Source organism: Haplochromis burtoni, unplaced genomic scaffold (genome assembly GCF_018398535.1).
Source record: "Haplochromis burtoni strain Fernald_Lab_line unplaced genomic scaffold, NCSU_Asbu1 Contig_52, whole genome shotgun sequence".
NCBI lineage: Eukaryota > Metazoa > Chordata > Actinopteri > Cichliformes > Cichlidae > Haplochromis > Haplochromis burtoni.
The window spans coordinates 1-19,213 of record NW_024582413.1 but is presented as its reverse complement, the minus strand read 5'-3'; the positions used below and the strand labels follow the sequence as shown (position 1 = coordinate 19,213).

Sequence of the window (19,213 nt, the reverse complement as noted above, 5' to 3'; positions counted from 1 at the left end):
CTGTGACATTAAGATGGTAGAGTCAGAATTTGTGTAAACAACATGAAAACATGGATTCATCCCGTCTTGTATCAACGGTATAACAGTTCAGACTGCTGCTGTCGGGGTGTATCAATGTGAGGGATATTTTCTTGGCACACTTTGGCTCCTTTAGTTCCAACTGAGCAAAGTCTCAAATCCCCACCCTGTTTGTGCTAACCATGTTCCAGTGTACATTATCTGCTAATATGTTCAGTAGGATAACATGCCGTTTCACAAATGGTTTCTCGAACATGACAATGAGTTCACTGTACTCAAATGGCCTCCAAAATTATCAGATTTTAATCCAACAGAGCAGCTTTGGGAACATATAGACATTCACAGCTACAACCCTGTTCATTACTACTCATGACAGGTGTACAATAAAAAGTTAACAACACAATCCTCCATCATTAGAGAGACTTGAGGCTTCTTACACGCACAGGACTGCATAAGGCTGAGGAAAACTCCTCTGTTAAAACATTATGAATGTTTAATGTGCTTAAATAGCTAATGGGGTGTTTGAGTGGAAATGACATCATCTCCTATGAGCTGCAGCTGAAACCAAACAGAAAACGCCTTATAATAAACATGGATGCAAAACTCCAAAGAACTTAAAAAACTTAAAGTGAAGTTGCTGTGATATACAACTGGTATCCCATAGCATGTAGGAATTACGCCTTTATTGCAAAGAAAGAGAGAGAGAGAAAAAGAAATTTACCACTGACAACTGGAGTTAGTGTGGGAGTAACCATCTGTTTATGGTTATTCATTGTGAAAAAAAATTCCCATAAATGCAACTAGTTTAACATAATCCTTATTATGATTTACTCCAAGAATTTAATTCCACTTCCACCACACAATTGGCAACATAGAAAAAAGTTAGAAATTATGGCTTCCTCTTTCTCTCATTTTTTCCAGCTGTTAGTTACATAGAGAAAGACCAGCTGTAAGCTTGCAAAGTTTCACACGCGAATCAAAGAAGCTTTTGTGTGCGTTAATAAGAGTTTGGTAGGTTTTAAGAGCCCCTCTGATTGAGGGGGCGATCATAGCCTCCTGCCTCCTCTGACTCTCATTGATTTTGAACGTGTTTCTTATCACACACACACTCACCAACACACGAACCAGTCGAGTCAAGAGACAACTGTGAGCTAATTCAGTACAGGGCACTCATGTTACTACGTGCTTTTAATGCGGAGGGGAGAGGGGTTTAGCCAATGTGGGCAGAGGGAGGGGAAAGTACACACAGAAGCCCGAGAGAATGGGGCTAAAACAGAGCTGTAGTTGAGAAGAAATGGCGGACTTTCCTCGTGTGAGCAAATGACAAAAAAGGTGCGCGACAACATAAAGAAACGGACGAGCAAAGCAGAAGTGGCGAGAATTTAAGAGGGTTGTGGAGGAACGTTCTATCGGTTTCATCTCGGCTGACTGCCACCAAAGTGTAACGAGAGGAAACAGAGTAACAGAAGTGCGCACAGGGGCTCAAACTTGTCTCGACCAGTCTGGCGGAAAAGAAATCATACTAGACAGAGAGAAATGACTGAATTTTTGGTGCTTAATTTATCGAGGAGGGATTTGAACCACAGAGGCAAATGAGACAGGAAGAGAGTGAGCGAGGGAGGCGGGAGTGATGAGTGCGTAAAACAGCAGACAGGCATGAGGAAAAAGATTAACAGCCTTCACTGAGCCGGCGTGTGTGCTTGTGAAGTACTTCGTGGCAGTGCAAACCGAGTTTGGAAATATGAGAACATAGGCAACGGGACAGGGTAGATAAAACAAGCGCGTGTTGCGCAAGGTAAAAGCAGGACAAGGAGGAAGAGAGGGAGACAGACAGACAAAGGTGGGCCTCTAAAGGGAAAGACTAACAGGAGGGGAGAGGTATGAGGGGACAGCTCTCGAAGTCTTTCTTGTCTCTCATGATCACTCTCGTCTGTCTGGGGAGCCTGATGACCACTCTCATCTGGTACAAGTCGGACGGCAAGTGAGTGCATAACTACATTTGTGCCTAGAGAGCAAAAACTAAAGAGGCTGTGGAAGAACGATTGTGCTCACCTTATAAAAGTAGCAACAACAATGTGAAACTAGAAAGCGAACATTTCTGAAGAAACTTTAATTGTGCCTATGCCGGTGTTCTGATAAACCATCCTACTTTGGCAAAACGTCCTACCGTAAGTAGTTTATGCACATTTCTGCTGTCACAGAGTAATTCCAGCATAAATGTAAGTAGGTTTGACGGTTTGCCACTTTTGGCCATCAGAGTATGCTTGTAGCTCATATCCATAAAACCAGGACGGTTTGCCACTTCATTTTACCGGTTTAAGTATGCTTGTAGGTCACATTCACAAAAGTAGCATGGCTTGGAACTTAATTGTACCCGTCAGAGTGTGTTTCTAGCGCTTATTAACAAAGGTAGGGTGATCTGCCACTTAATTTTTGCTGTTAAAGTATGCTTCTAGCTCATATTCATAAAGGTAGGACGATTAGCCACTTAATTGTAGCTGTTAAAGTATGCTTGTAGGTTACATTCACAATGGTAGGACGGTTTTGCACTTAATTTTACTCGTCAGAGTATGTTTTGACCTCATATTAACAAAGGTAGTTGTCAGAAGACAGGATCTATGTGGTTGGAGGAAAAAACTGTTGAGTTTTAAACAGTCATCAGTTCATAGCTGTTAAGGCTGGTTGCTATAGTAACTCGTGTGAGTGGCAGGAGGCGCTGGGACACACACACACTGCATTTGGGGTCAAACACAGAGAACGGCAAACAGGAATTAAACTCTGAAACAAATTGTTCCCAAGAGAAAACTGTAGGTCCGATCACAAAGATTCTTTCACTGTGAGTGGTAGGAACTTCCAGACTACAACATAATAAATTTCCATGCCTGTAGAGTGTATTATACTGACGTGGTGACAGTGTAAAGACACGCTCTGATGTTAAATTTGAACCGAAAATTGAGAGTAGGTTTAGAATGGCCGTCTATGGGGACAGAGAGGGAGGAGGCTGCGCTTTGATGGCATTTGTGTGAAAACCGTAAATATGATCTCAGTGAGGAAGACACTGGATGAAAGTAGACAACGATAGCTACGTTTTGATGTATAAATTATACATGTAGGGCAAACGGTTTGGGTGGGAAAGGAAGAGAAAGACCTTTTTTTCAAATTATTCTCCAGACTCACAACATGGATTTGGTCAATAAAAGTCCAAAGTCTTGTGACCTGTAGAAGTTTAAATGATGTTTCTATGACAAAGTATGGCCGAGCGGTGGACCTTCAAAGTGGCCTGGGTTGGGACCTTTTTTCAGGCCCTTTCCCATAGCACACCATTCCCTATCGAGCCATATGAAATGGTATAACAAATTTGGGGGTTGTCTCAAAGCTGTGGGGCGTGATCAAAATTTTAGGCGGAATAAGATAAGATAAGATAACCTTTATTATTCCCACATGTTGGAAATTTGTTTTGTCACAGCAGGAAGTGGACAGTGCAAAAGTTATGAAGCAAAAATTAGAATACAATAAGAATAAATACAGTACACAACTGTACAGAATAGAATAAAATAAAATATTATATACAGTAGAAAAAAATATACAATAAGATAAAAATAGAATACAAATGCTATATACAACTGAGTAAAAAAACAACGATGCCAGAAAAGATTATTGCACTTAGTGTTATTGCACATGTGTGGATGTGTGCGTTTGATCAGTTAAAGTCTTTATTGTGGAGTCTGACAGCAGTGGGGAGGAAAGACCTGCGAAATCTCTCCGTCCCACACCGTGGGTGCCGCAGTCTCCCACTGAAGGAGCTGCTCAGTGCTGTCACAGTCTGCTGCATGGGGTGGGAATAACGGTAATAATAATAATAATAACAATAATAAATCTGCCAAATAGTAATAAGTGTGCCATAGGCACACTTAAGCACATTTCCTTAAAGTGAAGCTAAAGTGTCAAAAGTAAAGGACTTTTTCAGTATTTCTGTTATGATGTTTTCTGATAAATAATGCGACTGCCAGCGTCTTGGGGTCAAGGTTTGGGGACATATGGATCTGTAGCTTAGATATTTAAATAATATATTCAGCTTTTTTGGAGCTGAAGAAATATACCTCAAATCTGAAATATGAAAATGTAATAACCTTTTGAAATATGAAAATTAAAAGGTGTTAAGTGTTGAAAAAGACATGATAAAATTCTTGTATTTAAGCTACATTTAGATATTAGGCTGTTGAGTGAGACAGCGTAAGGGTTAAGGGCCTCGGGAGTCCAGGCTCGCCCAGGAAAGTTACTGTGGCCCTTTAGCTGAATTCTGCTGATACACTTAAACTGTAAGTTACACTAATTCATACAGTTTTGTATTCATTGCTTAGTTTAATTCGTTTCACTCTAGTTCGATCCTTCTGCAGCAGTCGTAACCCCCGGACTGAGACATACATTGAGCTTAAGCAGGACAGACTTTGAGAAATACCCCCCAAGTCTCTATGAAATGAAAGATATTCATCGATCAGCTTGCAAAACAAATTTTCTGCAATCTAAGACAGATAATTCTATAGTTTTATAACTGTGGCTAAATTTGTAAATGTAAATATGCATTGCTTTATTTATTTATTATTTGAATAGCAAGCCTTATTTAGACCAACGCACCCCTGTCAAAGATTGACATAGATATGGTGTGCTGTATATGATGGCTGTTGCATTATTGTGTATATTCCGTTTTACCACTTAGGTAGGACTGAATTAGTTTTGATTCATTAAACTAAATATTTTAAACCCTATCCAAACATAAGTCTTGATATAATATCACATAGCTACTATTAATAGCAATAAAATGTTTCTTTTTTATCATTATTTAACAACAACAACAACAACAACAACAATAGTAATAGTAAAAACTAGAAAAAGTTGCATTTCCTGTGAGAATGCAATGAGAATGTTGTGAAATTTTCTGCTGAAAAAAGCAGAAGCAGAACTATCTTCTGAAAAGAGGTGTAGAAGCTGAAGTATTTGCTATAGACATCTTTATTTGAAAGGGTACACTGAAGATTAAATTAAATTAAATTTTATTTATATAGCGCCAAATCACAACAACACTCGCCTCAAGGCGCTTTATATTTTAAGGGTAGACCCTACAATAATACATACAGAGAAAAACCCAACAATCATATGACCCCCTATGAGCAGCACTTTGGCAACAGTGGGAAGGAAAAACTCCCTTTTAACAGGAAGAAAGCTCCAGCAGAACCAGGCGCAGAGGGGTGGGGCCATCTGCTGTGACTGGTTGGGGTGAGAGAAGGAAAACAGGATAAAAACATGCTGTGGAAGAGAGCCAGAGATTAATAACAAGTACGATTCAATGCAGAGAGGTCTGTTAACACATAGTGAGTGAAAAAGGTGACTGAAAAGGAAAAACTCAATGCATCATGGGAATCCCCCAACAGCTTATGCCTATTGCAGCATAACTAAGGGAGGATTCAGGGTCACCTGGTCCAGCCCTAACTATATGCTTTAGCAAAAAGGAAAGTTTTAAGCCTAATCTTGAAAGTGGAGATATTGTGTACTTTTAAATACTCTAGGAACAACAAGTAAGCCTGCAGTGCAAGAACGAAGTGCTCTACTGGGGTGATATGGTACCACAATGTCATTAAGATAAGATGGTGCCTGATTATTTAAGACCTTGTATGTGAGGAGCAGGATTTTGAATTCAATTCTGGATTTAACAGGGAGCCAATGAAGGGAAGCCAATATAGGAGAAATATGCTCTCTCTTTCTAGTTCCTGTCAGTAACTCTTGCTGCAGCATTTTGGATTAACTGAAGGCTTTTCAGGGAGTTTTTAGGACATCCTGATAATAATGAATTGCAGTCGTCCAGCCTGGAAGTAATAAATGCACGAACTAGTTTTTCAGCGTAACTGTGAGACAGGATATTTTAGAGATGTTGTGCAAATGGAAGAAAGCATATTACATATTTACATATTTGTTTAATATGTGCATTGAAGGACATGTCTTGGTCAAAAATGACTCCAAGGTTCCTTACAGCATATTGAACCTTGAAGCAGGTGGGCTACAGCAGCAGGTGACCACACACTGTCACTGCTGCCAGCTAGGAACAGGAAACTGAGGCTATCATTTGCACGAAGAAGTGTTTAAGTCATGAACACCAATTGCATGCAAGATTATTTAATCTTTATGGAGGTTGGAAGGATAACAGCCAGGATAACATATCATTCAGTCCAACTGTCCTTTGTAAATAATTACTTAAGTTGTCGGATCAGTTTAGTTGAGTAAAAAGTAGGAACAGTTGCTGTGATATGATGTAATATAATTATATTATATTACGTATTATAATTATTTAGTTGCACAAACTGGAAAAAAAAGGACAACAAGCAAGTTTTAAGTACAGTGCTTGACACTGACTGGAACAATACGTCACTCTGAATCACTAAGTTGTTCACACCAGGATGTGTGAACAACTGACAACAACAATGAAATGCTGTTATAATATGTCATCTCTTTTTTCTGCATTTTCCTGATCTGTATTACTTAATCTGACCAGTTTTCTTTGTTTTTGTTGTTTGTTTGTGTTTTTTTGCAGACATGTGAAGCCTCACCAACCAGCTTCTCAAAAGAAACATGCCGCAAAGCCCTCAGAAATTTGCAAAGGCTGCAAGTGAGAGAAAACATAACAGTCTCAGAATTTCCCTGAGAAACCTCTTTGTTTATGCCATCGTCAAAAATGAGCTGTGCAGATATGATTCTGTTGACTGTGTGTTTGTGTGTTTCACAGGGAAATCATTAGCAAGGTACAAGAGCGTTACAATCAAACCTGGAAGAAGCAGGAGGAGAAATTCTTAAAATTCAGGTAAGAACCAATTTGCAAACACTTCCAATTTTTTTCTATAGAAATTACAGATCAAAGTAAAATGTTTTACTAAATAGGAGTGTGTGTGTCTGCTCGAGTAAATTTTTAATTAAAAATAAAATAAAATTAAAGTCACAGATGAGTAGGGATGGGTATCGTTTAGGTTTTATCCGATACCGGTGCCAAATTGGTACTTTTGAAACGGTGCCGGTGCTCAAACGGTGCTCAAACCGGTGCTTAAAGAATGGAGAACACAAAATTGGTCCAAAAACCTCTCATGTTCAGCTGTTTTTTGTAAAAATATAACAATGTTAGCCTTTTCTGCAGCTATGGGGCATATATGGTATCACTCTTGGCTGGAAGCAGTGCAATGGAAAAAACACAAACTTTGTCCTAAACCTCTCATGTTTAACTGTTTTCCACTTTTTCTTTGGTCATTTTAGCCTTTTTAGCCAGGGTGAAGGGAGTATCTGCCATCAAACAAGAGGACAGCCGCATGTAGCTATGATGATGTTTGCTAGTTCACCTTACATGCATTAATGTAATAACGTGGTTAGCCTACTCAACGTAAATTAGCTACTCACGCAGAGAAGAACGGCTGCTGCCACCATCATCCATCATCATTTCTGCTACACTGGCAGGGCTAGGGGCCAGGACTCTCCTCTTCGTGTTTTTGGGGGATGTTGCATAACAGGCAACCCACCCGCAGTAGATGTGCTCGGTGTGAGGTCTCGCAGCAAGCTATCAAATACGGCGCATTTCTGGGCTTTTAAAAAAACGCTATGCGTCGCCAGGTGTTTCATCGGATTCGAGGTGTTACCTCCTTTGCACAGTATCACAGTATCAGCTTAAAGCACTTGTTGCTGCTGAGTTTGCATCTTTTGCTGTGAAGTACAGCCAGACTTCTGACCGCTTCGCCTTGGACATTTTTAATCTGTAGCTCTGCTCTAACAGAACGTACGTACCTGGCTCCGCCTACTATCCTCGGAAACGTAAAATGATTGGCTAGAATCTAAAGTGTATCACAGCTCAGGAAAAAAAAGCACCGAAATAAAGCACCGAAATGTGCGCTGCTTTTCGGTCTGGTTACTACCGTTTATGTCAGAACACCGGTACCCATCCCTACAGATGAGCTCTGCAAGCATAATATGATCCCTACCACAATATATTCAAATAGTGTATCGATAACAGGATTTTTTTATGCAAAGATTTGATTGAGGTATCAGCCTATCAGGTATCAGGTGTCATCAGCCTCATGTAGGAGTCAGTGAGCCAGTAGCTTAAACCAAAGGAGCCCTGCAATGAGGGATGATGACTTTGACATAATATCTCTGTAGGCACAACAAAGAATACTTGAGATATTTACCATGTGGGTAAATATCTCTTTAAGACTATATGACTGAGACTTTCTATTAGCTCGAGCTGCATAAAACATTAACAGGAGTTGTTGTTGTATTTGTTACCTACAGCTGAAAGAAAGATTTTTTTATACCGATTACTAAAGCTAACTGTGTTGTAATACACTGCTCTTTTATTTTATTTTTAACCTTTTTCTGTTTAACTTTATATTGATCAATGTTTGTTCCTCCCCTCACTCACCTGTTGTATGCTCTCCTGCCCTGTGGGTGTACTGATGTCTCATCTCTCTCTGTCTATTTATTCAAACTGAACTATTTCACTGAACACGTCAATGAACATGAAGAGAATCAAAAGCATTAAAGAAATGGTATTCCTTGGCATTATGTTAAGGGACCGATAGCAGTGGTTTCATTTAGATTGGCAATGTCTGTTAGTATAAATTAAACAAGCATCAACTTTAAATATTGACAGTTTTCTTAGATGTCACACAGGCTTTCAGACACATGGCTAATATGCATTTCTTATAATGGCATTAAAATTTATTTTTATTCGAGATCCAACCATTGTCATGTTTTTAATAAACTAATGTTATTTCCTAAAATATTCTTCTAATTTACTGCATAATATGAAATTATATGACAATCCAGATAGCTTGTATTTTGAGAAAAGCAATATTTCTGTTCCCAGTTAATAACTGCAAACCGGTTTGTCTGGTAAATAGCTAGCCTGTGTCAACAAAGTGTTTTTATGTTCCCCAGAACTGATCTGAGACTTAAGTGCAATGGCATTGACAAAGCCATCATTACCAAGAATAACACTCCAGTGGGGTTGAAGCTCGTTTATGATGGGGAAAAGAAGAGGACTCTACAGGTGAACAAAGAGCTGTTCAGCATTTTTACAAAGGTAGGGTTTTTTGTTTTTGTTTGTGTGTGTGTGTGTGTGTGTGTGTGTGTGTGTGTGTGTGTGTGTGTGTGTGTGTGTGTGTGTGTGTGTGTGTGTGAGAGAGAGGCGGGAGGGGCTGGGGCTTGCTTATGTAAATACATACACAGCCGTATGTAAGTAATGCACCATCACTTTTAAAAATATGTTTTTAGAAGTATTACAAACAGGAACTTAAATGCTACACCCCCTCAAACGGATACAAACTAAGTATAAAGTATACACCAGTATAAAAAAGGAGAAGCAGAAAAACTGCATTGTAATAACAGACATGCAGTCATTTCATCCATTTCAAATTCTTTTATTTGTTTTTAAGTGTCTTAATGGTCTTGCCCCTTCTTATTTGTCTGAGCTGCTTCACCTTTACATGCCTTCACGCTCTTACATCAGATAACCAAATGCTTTTGATTGTCCCGTAGACATTTTGTAAATCCAGAGGAGGCACAGCCTTTGCAGTTTTGCCTCCTAAAATGTGGAATGAGCTGCCAGGCAGGCTCCATCTCTTGCTGTTTTTAAAAATCATTTAAGAACACAGCTTTTCTCCTTGGCTTTTAACCCAGTGTGAGTTGTTATCTGTGTTTAACCTCTCGCTCTTTGTTTGTACCTGTACTGATTTATTCTTCTGTTCTTGTTATCTTATTTTTTTAAACATTTTAATTACTCTGTTTCTACTGCAATTCGGTCAGTTGTTATGTTGTTTTGAAGTGTTTCAAAAATAAAGTCAAATCCAGAAAGAGAGATATAAAAATATGTAAGCTACCAAACCACAAAAGCTAAGGTGATATAGTAGCATCTCAACCAGCAAAGCAACAAATGCTGATTTAGTTCAGTATCAGTTTAAATTGACAGAAAACATGTGTGAATTGAAGAGGAAAGATTATATATAAATCCTTTTTGCTTCAACATTTGACATCAGCAACAATGTACCGGTAAATGTTTTTTTTATAATGCCTTATTTGTCGCTGTCTATTCCAGGAGAATCCTTTTTCAAATAAGAAATGGGACACTTGTTCAGTAGTTGGGAATGGTGGGATCCTGTCTGAGAGCAGCTGTGGAAAAATGATTGATTCAGCTGACTTTGTTATCAGGTGAGAAAAGTGTCCAATGTAGACCAAATTCAGAGTGGAAATTCCACATAACCATTCCTGTGTCTACTTTTTTGTTTGTTCAGGTGCAACTTACCTCCTTTGGAAAATGGATATGAGAAAGATGTTGGCAGCAAAACTAGCCTTGTGACAGCAAATCCAAGCATCTTCACACAGAGGTAAGCAAGAAAAAAAGTTGCTGTCACCTCACATTACTTATGAGTTGTTGCTCAAAGTCAGCTATTTCTTTTGCACAGGTATGGCTCCCTGGTGGGACGCCGCCTTCCATTCGTGGAGAGTCTTCGCAAGTACGGCAACTCTCTGCTGCTCCTTCCTGCCTTCTCCTTTGGTATAAATACTGCTGTGTGTCAGCGAGTTGCATATACAATAGAGGACTTTAAAAGCCCTATTCGACCTGTTTTCTTTAACCCTCAGTACCTTGACAGTCTGGCTCAATTCTGGAGCTCTGAAGGCCTGAAAGAAAGGCGGCTCAGCACTGGATTAATTATGGTTAGCATGGCCCTGGAATTGTGTGAAAATGTGCATCTGTATGGATTCTGGCCCTTTAGTAATCACCCATATGGCCTCTATACCCTGACTAACCACTACTATGATGACAAACCAGCTAAAGCGAGTTTTCATGCAATGCCAGCTGAATTTAACCGCTTGTTGCAGCTGCACACTGAAGGGGTACTCAGGCTTCACCTGGGAGACTGTGAATCAGATGAAAAATAGTTCCCAGGGATAGACAACAGCACAGAAGCAAAGTGCAGAATTAAGTGCCTTCTCTATAGCCTCAGGATGAAGTTAGACACTCAATTCATTTCATATGTGTTTGAGAAAATTTAGACATTATTTTTGGTTAGTGGAAAGATGGAAAATGGCCACATAGACACCTTCCTTACCTTCCAGCAACCAAGACATTTGCACTGATGAGTGCCTCTTTAACCCTATTTATTAAGCAGATGTTCCATTTGGAGTCTGAAATGATTTTAATGCAGTTTGATGCCTGTGTAAGGCAGTTGCTCTCAGTCTAGTGCCTTATGAAAGATTGATCTCACCTTATATTCTGAAATACCTCTATTACATAAAGACGTTCATGCTGAAAAGCTTTTTAGAAAGAAAACGAATACACTGAATGTAAGGCCTATTTTGACATTTTTTAAACTATTAACCACTTTGTATTTTAGTACCAGCTGGTAATGAATGTGTAGTGCCTGATATAAAATCACACAAATGTGTGTTATGCTTCGTCACTGCAGTGACCAGGCAGTGATAAAAAACTTACTGCCACAGAGTGGCAACATAAATTTATTGGTAAAATGTTAGTTGTGTAAGTTCTTTTTATCTCATTGTTAATTGTAAATGTAAAAATGTAATTGTAAAATTTGCACTTAGAGTGAAAACCTCTGTTCAGAACAATTTCTTATGCAATATTTGTACCAGTATTTAGGTGTGTCTGATGTAGGTGGGAATGTTGCCTTTTAGGCTGGTATTTTTAAAGTATTAGCATTGATTTTTGTCATGCAGAAATGCCCCTAATAAGCCACGATGTTAAAATGACATGCCTCCTGCCATTAAGGTCCGGCTTTTGCTTCCACAAGAGACATTGGACCTTTGTGGGTATCCTCTGGTGTAACTACACATTGGCGCTGATGTGTAGTTACATGTTTTGTGAGGTGCATGCCAAGTTACGTGGAGTATTATGCAAGGTTTCTTAGCATAACACTGCATTATAAAGCTGTGAATTATCACACCTGACATCTCTTGTAGCAACGGCAACATATTGTGAACATTTGTATATTTTGTTTTTAACAGTATGTTATAAAAGGAAAATGAAATTCAAATGAATACATAAATATCAAAAAGTGTGGCGCCTTTCACTTCTCTAACCAGGTGGGGAAAGATTTATCTGGATGTCTCAGTTGGAAGATTTAGTATCTCAAGTGCTTAAAAACTTGCTGTCTTTTGGGCATTTTTGTGGTTAGTGTATATATACATATATTTATATGCATTGTTTCCCTTTTATTATGTTTATAATCCTGTTTTGTGTTTTTAAATACAGATTTCAATAAGAAGCACAGCTAATATTAGAAAGTCCTATGACCAGCGATTGTAATTACTGTAGCAATGATGAGCATTCCATTTCTTGATAGATTTCTTGGCCTCTTCTTGGTAGATTTGAAATATAGCAAAAGAAGACAACAGTTTTGCAATGTCCAGATAAAAGAAAAAGCTCCCAAGTGGCATATAAAATAGTTTAAAGATATACATGACAGATTTATTCTTTATATAAATAATAGAGCTCTTAAAATATATCTCTGTGGAACTCCTATCAATATACTGACCACTAGGGCACTAAGACACTTGACTTAAAACCATTGGAGATACTTCCTAATAGACAGAAGATTTCATGATAGATGGCTATGCATTCAACCTTTAGGTTGCCAATGAAACATAGGAAGAAATGAAAATGGTCTAATTTGCCTAGGGACACCCTACCAGAGAAAAGTAACATACAACCTTCTCTTCTAATTATAAGGTTAAGGGAGCTTAGTCACTTAAACCTTGGTGCAGAGAGCTGGAGACACCATGGCTGAGTAGCTGTTCCTGTCATACTTATCTGAAGTTTGCCATCTGGGGTGAATGTGCAATTAGTGACAAAAAACTGGCAGGCCCATGATGCCATGCACACACCCTCATAGCTGTTCCTGAAGTTAAGTCACTCTGACTCAAGTAGAGTCCAGCAGACCTGCCGACATGGAAAGTAATGTGGAATTTATGACCAAGGCCTCGGTTATTGTATTTACTAAATGGTTGTTAAACATGTTTCACACTAAATGAAAGCATGGGTTCACAACAACTTAATTTTCTTATGCTTAAAGCTGTTAGTGATGCAGACAGATAATTGATGTTTTATGATTTTAAAGTTTAGTGCATTCTATTTACAGCGTTTTCACCAGAATATGCTATAAAGAACAGTGCAGGTGGAAAAATGGGTCTCCAGGGGTCCATGGTGAAACTGCATCCGAAAACATTCAATTGTCTCTCCAGTACAATACTCTCTCAAAATAGGCACACTCACCACAGTCCAGGAAGGGGAATCCAGGGAAGGTCTGTGCAGAGGGAGAAGACAATGTCGGATCCTTTGAGGCAAACACACACGAGCAAAATACAAGCTAGGAGCCAGTGCTTAACTAACAAGGTAGTTCAACAATCCAGTAATGACTACCTTAAGTAATGGCTGATGATGAGATCAGAGGCCAGAGGGGGTTGATTATCTTCAGGTGTGTAGACTCAAGGGTAGGAACACGAATGAGTACTGCCTCACAGCACAGACAACAACAAACAATAACAGACAGAAGAGAGGAGAAAGAAACGGAAGCCTAGAGAGAGACAAAATAAACCCTGATATGTCAGCCAGGTAGGACCGAGGGACCACGACAATGTATGATTCTCTCAGAGAGGTGCATTTTTGATTACCTTAAAGAACTGCATGTCTAATAAATTGATCTGATAGTAGATTTCTTAAATATTATTGGTCAAATATTTTAGAAAATACAACTTCCCACCTCATGCATGAAATCACAATCCTAATTCAACCCCATCACGGACACTTTGAAACCTGTGGGATCTTATTTTGAAAGTTTTATTGTATTCTATTGTACAGTATTGTACTTCCACCCTTATGAGATACTGGTGTCCAGGTTCCCGTAGTCTGTAATGGAGCTGCTGTCTGAGGCGCTGTCAGAGTGTACTGAGTGCGTTGGCATGCCAAGTTGTAGCCTGTAATGAGGTGAAACCACACACTAGGCCTGGATATTTAATTAGACAGACTGCTAGGGAAGTATTTGTTGCTCTAAATCTCACATGGCACACTCCACTTTTTTGTTCAGAAACAATAATATAATAAGACATTTTCCCTGTTATTGCACTTGTGTCTTTTTAAAATAAAGTGTACAAATTATTAATGGAAAATAAATGTTTTCTTGTACTTCTTTTCTAGCTCACTAACTTTGTCTTTGAGAAAATCCTAACTGAAGGTACAGATGATGTAATAAGTTCCAGATGTTTCTTGGCAAGATTGAGAGAGAAACCCTTGTTTTAAGGGGGAAAAAAGACAACATTATTCCAAACTTATTAGACTATAGTGGGCAGGATGCAGATGTTGAATTCATCTATCACAGGGGTGGGGAACGCCAGGCCTCAAGGGCCAGTGTCCTGCAGGTTTTAGATGTGTCCTTGAACACAGCTGATTTAAATGGATAAATGACGTCCTCAACATGTCTTGAAGTTTCCCAGAGGCCTTGTAATGAACTACTCATTACTACTGATTCAGGTGTGTTGACCCAGGGTGATATCTCGAACCTGCAGGACACCGGCCCTCGGGGCCTGGAGTTCCCCCACCCCTGATCTATCAGAATAACTCTGTGACAGGATGTCACATGTTGGATTTGATTAAATATTTGTAGGTTTCACATAAGACCAAACAAAGTCACAGTGTAGGATGATTTGTTTTCCACCTTCAGTAGCAGGTAATTCAATTGCACATCAGCAGATTCTGCTGATCGACGCCATGCAGGACACCACAACATGACACATCAACAGGAGACGAGCATTTTAATAACCTGATCTTCCTTCATAACAATATCATGCACATCAGTTATATCGTTTTACAAAAATTGACATCATGGCATAATTTTACTGGCAGCTAACCCACGCTGGTTTTGTTTTCCAGAATTGTCGAGATGATTTTAGAGTAACATATTCAGGTGGAAATCTAAAAAGAAAAATATAAATAAATAAAAAGGTCCCATTCCCAGAGTTAAAGATGATTATTGTACTTCAGGTTTATGTCTTGCAAAAATGAGCCAACACTGGCCCTTGAGGCCTGGCGTTCCCGACCCCTGTGATAGATGAATTCAACATCTGCATCCTGCCCACTATAGTCTAATAAGTTTGGAATTATGTTGTCTTTTTTCCCCCTTAAAACAAGGGTTTATATTGTCTAGCAATTCCTTTAGGACAAGATTTTCCTCCTCATTTTCTCCACTTTTCTTGTTTCAGGCTCTTTGGGAAGAGTAAGAGTTCTTTCTCTTGCTAAGCTTCTATTTATTTTTATTATTTTTGAAGATAAGACTTTCAACATGCCTTTAAAGTATATTATCTTTCTGCTCTTCCAAAAGTCTCTTATTTGCAACTCTAAGAATTTGTGAGAAAGTTTACTTTCTGATGCCAAAGTGTTTGCCTTTAGGCCTAAAACCACAGTAAAGGATATAACCAGATAAACTAGGGCACAGGTACAGGTTCCATTGCATAGATAGTTTTAAAGTGCATTTGAAAGTGTTGCTTTACCTCAGCTTTATTTGTTGTCTTTGTGGTTGACGTGTGTGGCAGACTTACAATGGCTTAGACACATCCAGGTTCTTCTCTCCACTATTTTCACTGCTCTTAATGACTTTAAGGAATGCCCAGTCTCCTGGCTTCACCCTTTTCTGTTGAAGGTCCTGGTTCCTGCTGTGGAACAGAATTTGAGGAAATGGGATGTGTTAAAAGGTGGGTCTCTACAACAAGTGGTGTTTGAGCATTGGGCTTTGATCACACCCTTTTAAATGACTAGTCTCTCTTAGAAAAGTCTAGAAAAGTCAGATTCTAGGATTCTAGTAGCAGGCCTATCTTATTTTCCATGTGAGGTTTCCTTTTCGCGGTCCCAGGCCACTTGCTCCCAATTCTAGTTGCTCCTCTGGTTTATGATTCTCGTCACTCTTTCAGTTGCCTCTAGCTCCCGCTCTCTACATTCTGAAACAGCACTTCTAACCCCAATACTGGGGTGGAGCCCCAGACTCCCCTATGCACGGTCTCGGTCATGTTCCCGAGGTGAGCGGGGGAAATGTTGAGATCCAGCTTGAAGGACCAAGCTGCCAGAAAAAAAAGGAACAAAAATAAACAACAGTCAAGAACTGGGGCGTTAGTTCTTGGTAGGGACCAAAAGCATAATACACAAGAATATCTGAATATCTGTGGTAATTTGAGCAAATAGTTGATTAAAAATATTTGTTTTGGGAGGCATCTGCTTCAAAAGAGCAGTAACAATGTGCAGGTATAATATATATGCAACAGTGACAACATAGTGGTGAAGAAATGCTGCCACAAAGTGGACACTTGCATGTACTGATATGTGAAATGCTTGTATAATGTAGTTTTAAGTAAAATATAATACAATTTTAAAATATTAATACATTATCAGATGTGTTTTTAAAGGCATGCTTTTTTAAGTTAATTTTGAAAAAAGTCACTGCAAGAATTTAATTCGCTAACATTAGTCATTTGGCAACAGAGAGCAAGTAAATCATCACTTCCCACTTCTCTCATTTTTCCAGCTGTTCGTTACTTAGTTAGAGAAACACCAGCTGAAAGCTTTTATGTGTTCATAAGCGTCTGGTTGGTATTAAGAGTTCATCTGATTGATTGGGCGGCATAACGGGCATTGGCCAAAAAAAAAAAAATGCTCGTACTCAAGCTCCCCCGACGTCAGCCAGCACACATTGGGAATGGCATACGCACCGATCGGTTTTCTATCGCCCATTTGCGGGGAGTAAGGGCGCCCTTCGTTTGCGAGGTGCGCCTGCTGCTTGCGGCGCAGGGAGGAGAGGGCGGGGCGGCGGGGGGATTCACTGACCGGCTGGAGCAGCATCTAATAACCAACTTGCAAAATAAAACAAAATAAAAACAAAGCAACAAACACGAAAACACCAGACATTATAATACAGACTTATAATTTGCACTGATGTTTTTTCGAAATTCTATACGCGAAAAGTGAGCGCGAGAGCCCTCGGTGCGCCTGCTTGCTGCCGAAGTCAAAGTAAACTTTATTGTCATCTCCGCTACATACAATCCAATATATAGAGACGAGACGACGAGGCTCCAGTTACAGCAGTGCAAGTAAACAAACAATATATATAAGAAGAGTAAGAAAATAAATAGAGGTAGAGGTAAACTAGAGGTAAAGGGATCAATAACAATTTAAAATTTACAGTTTGATGATTTAAAGTCTCACACACAACCCGTCGAAAAGGCCGGCTGCTTCCAAATAGAGCACATTTCATTTATAATGTTGTAAATCCAAGACCATTATGTATTCATGATTTGAATCCTGGGTTGTGTGAAATCTCAGAAATGCACCCTAAAGTGAATATGTGAACTAAGGTGTAGGTCCGTTAGGTTATGTTGTGGTGATCCTCGGGTTGAGAGATGGGTGTTCATATTGGAGTGCAAAATGAAAATCAATGGAAGATGGACAAGAAAAGTTCAAAGCCATCAGGTGCTCTGTTTAGAAAAAAATAGAAAAGAGGAGAAGGAGAAACGAGCAAAAGATACAGGTAAGCAGATGTGTGATTGGATAATGGCAGCTCATGTATCCTGAAACAATCAGAATCAGAATACTTTATTAATCCCTAAGGAAATTATGTGGGTTACAGTCGATCCAAGAAGAAATGGTAAAACTAGCAACAGTAACAGACTAAACTCCAAACAATACAATATGCTACAGATTTTAGTATTAATTAGTCATTGTCAGTTGTTGATTTGTCCTGTTCTCATTGGGGAGGGAGTGTTCGCCCAGGGCGCCAAACAGGCTAGGGTTGGGATTCATAGTCTTCATTGAGCTGGCATGTAATGCTTGAGGTAGAGCAATCTGAGTAGGAGTGGGAAAAAACTGAAAACCTAAGCAACTGGAATAGGGCAGATTAAAAAAAAAAGTGAGTTTTGTGAAAGGTAAAAGCGGGAGAAGGAGGAAGAGGGGGAGAGAAAATTTGGACAGACTGAAGTGTAAGACTAACAGGAGGGGAGAGGTATGAGAGGACATCGTATGAAGTCTTTCTTGTCTTTCATGTTCACTTTCCTCAGTTTCGGGACCGTGATGACCACCCTTGTCTGGTACATGTTGGACAGCAAGTAAGTACATAACTACCTTTGTGCTCAAAGAGCAAAAACTAAAGAGGCTCTTGAAGAAGTATTATAATAAACATAGTATCATTAAATTAATTAAAGTGTCAAAAATAAAGCGCTTCTTCAGTGTTAGTAGTAAAACGATGGCAAAAGGTTGGCAACCTGTTTGATGGTTCACAAGCGTTTCATTTAATCAAACCACTAGTTTTTAATCTAACTAGTTTTTACGCATCTACTGGGGTTTTTTTCACGGGTTGATGCGATCATTTTATTTAAAAATCGGGATTTCGGAATGTTGAACTATGAGAGAGACAGAGCCAGCTTTTAACACAGTAAATGGTCACAAATAACATTCAGCCCTTTAGAAAATAAACGCTATTGGGCTACTTCTAAAACACATTGAACACGATGTCACCTTTCCCCCCAAAGCAGCCAGTATCGCTCTTTCAAACTAATTGTGTTTTAATCACACTCATTTTGTGATTCTGATGTCACAGCATGCAGTGATGCAAGCATTTTATTTATTTAAAAATGGATCAAATTTCTTCCGTAAGGGGTTTCATGGTTTCAGAATAGTTTTTAACACAACAGATGGTCGCAAATAACATTCAGCCCTTTAGAAAATAAACGCTGCAGTGATACTTCTAAAAGTCGTACAGACCCGCTCCGTCTTTTCAACAGCCGGTTAATTGTTTGAAATTGTTCAGGATTGCAAAAGCCCACCGCGGGTATCATTTAATTGTTGTGATTCCATAGGAAGACAAAAGATAGGTGTATCACTTAGTTGTTGAGAGTACCATGCGAACAAGGGCCCGACCTACACTGAAAAAAATAATCAGTGGGATAAACATAAAAAAATTATTGTAAGCGGTTGCACGAAATTAAGTTATATTTGGTTAACCTTAGTTTTTTATGTTATACCTGCACACATTTTTCCGGTAACACGAACATGACTTTTTTATGTTGTTGTTATGTTTTTCATTCCGGTCAAATATTTATAGAAACCACTTGTTTA

General features: G+C 39.1%; 1 protein-coding gene across 1 annotated transcript; it reads left to right on the top strand.

The window, feature by feature from the left end:
• Positions 1-1,238: 1,238 nt before the first annotated feature.
• On the top strand, positions 1,239-14,443 carry LOC102311239 (alpha-2,8-sialyltransferase 8F). Its single transcript, XM_005921913.3, has 7 exons — positions 1,239-1,999; positions 6,602-6,676; positions 6,794-6,868; positions 8,986-9,130; positions 10,142-10,254; positions 10,338-10,430; positions 10,509-14,443. The coding sequence occupies exons 1-7, from the start codon at positions 1,899-1,901 to the stop codon at positions 10,984-10,986; spliced, it is 1,080 nt and encodes a 359-aa protein (XP_005921975.1). The 5' UTR covers positions 1,239-1,898; the 3' UTR covers positions 10,987-14,443.
• The last annotated feature ends 4,770 nt before the right edge of the window (positions 14,444-19,213 follow it).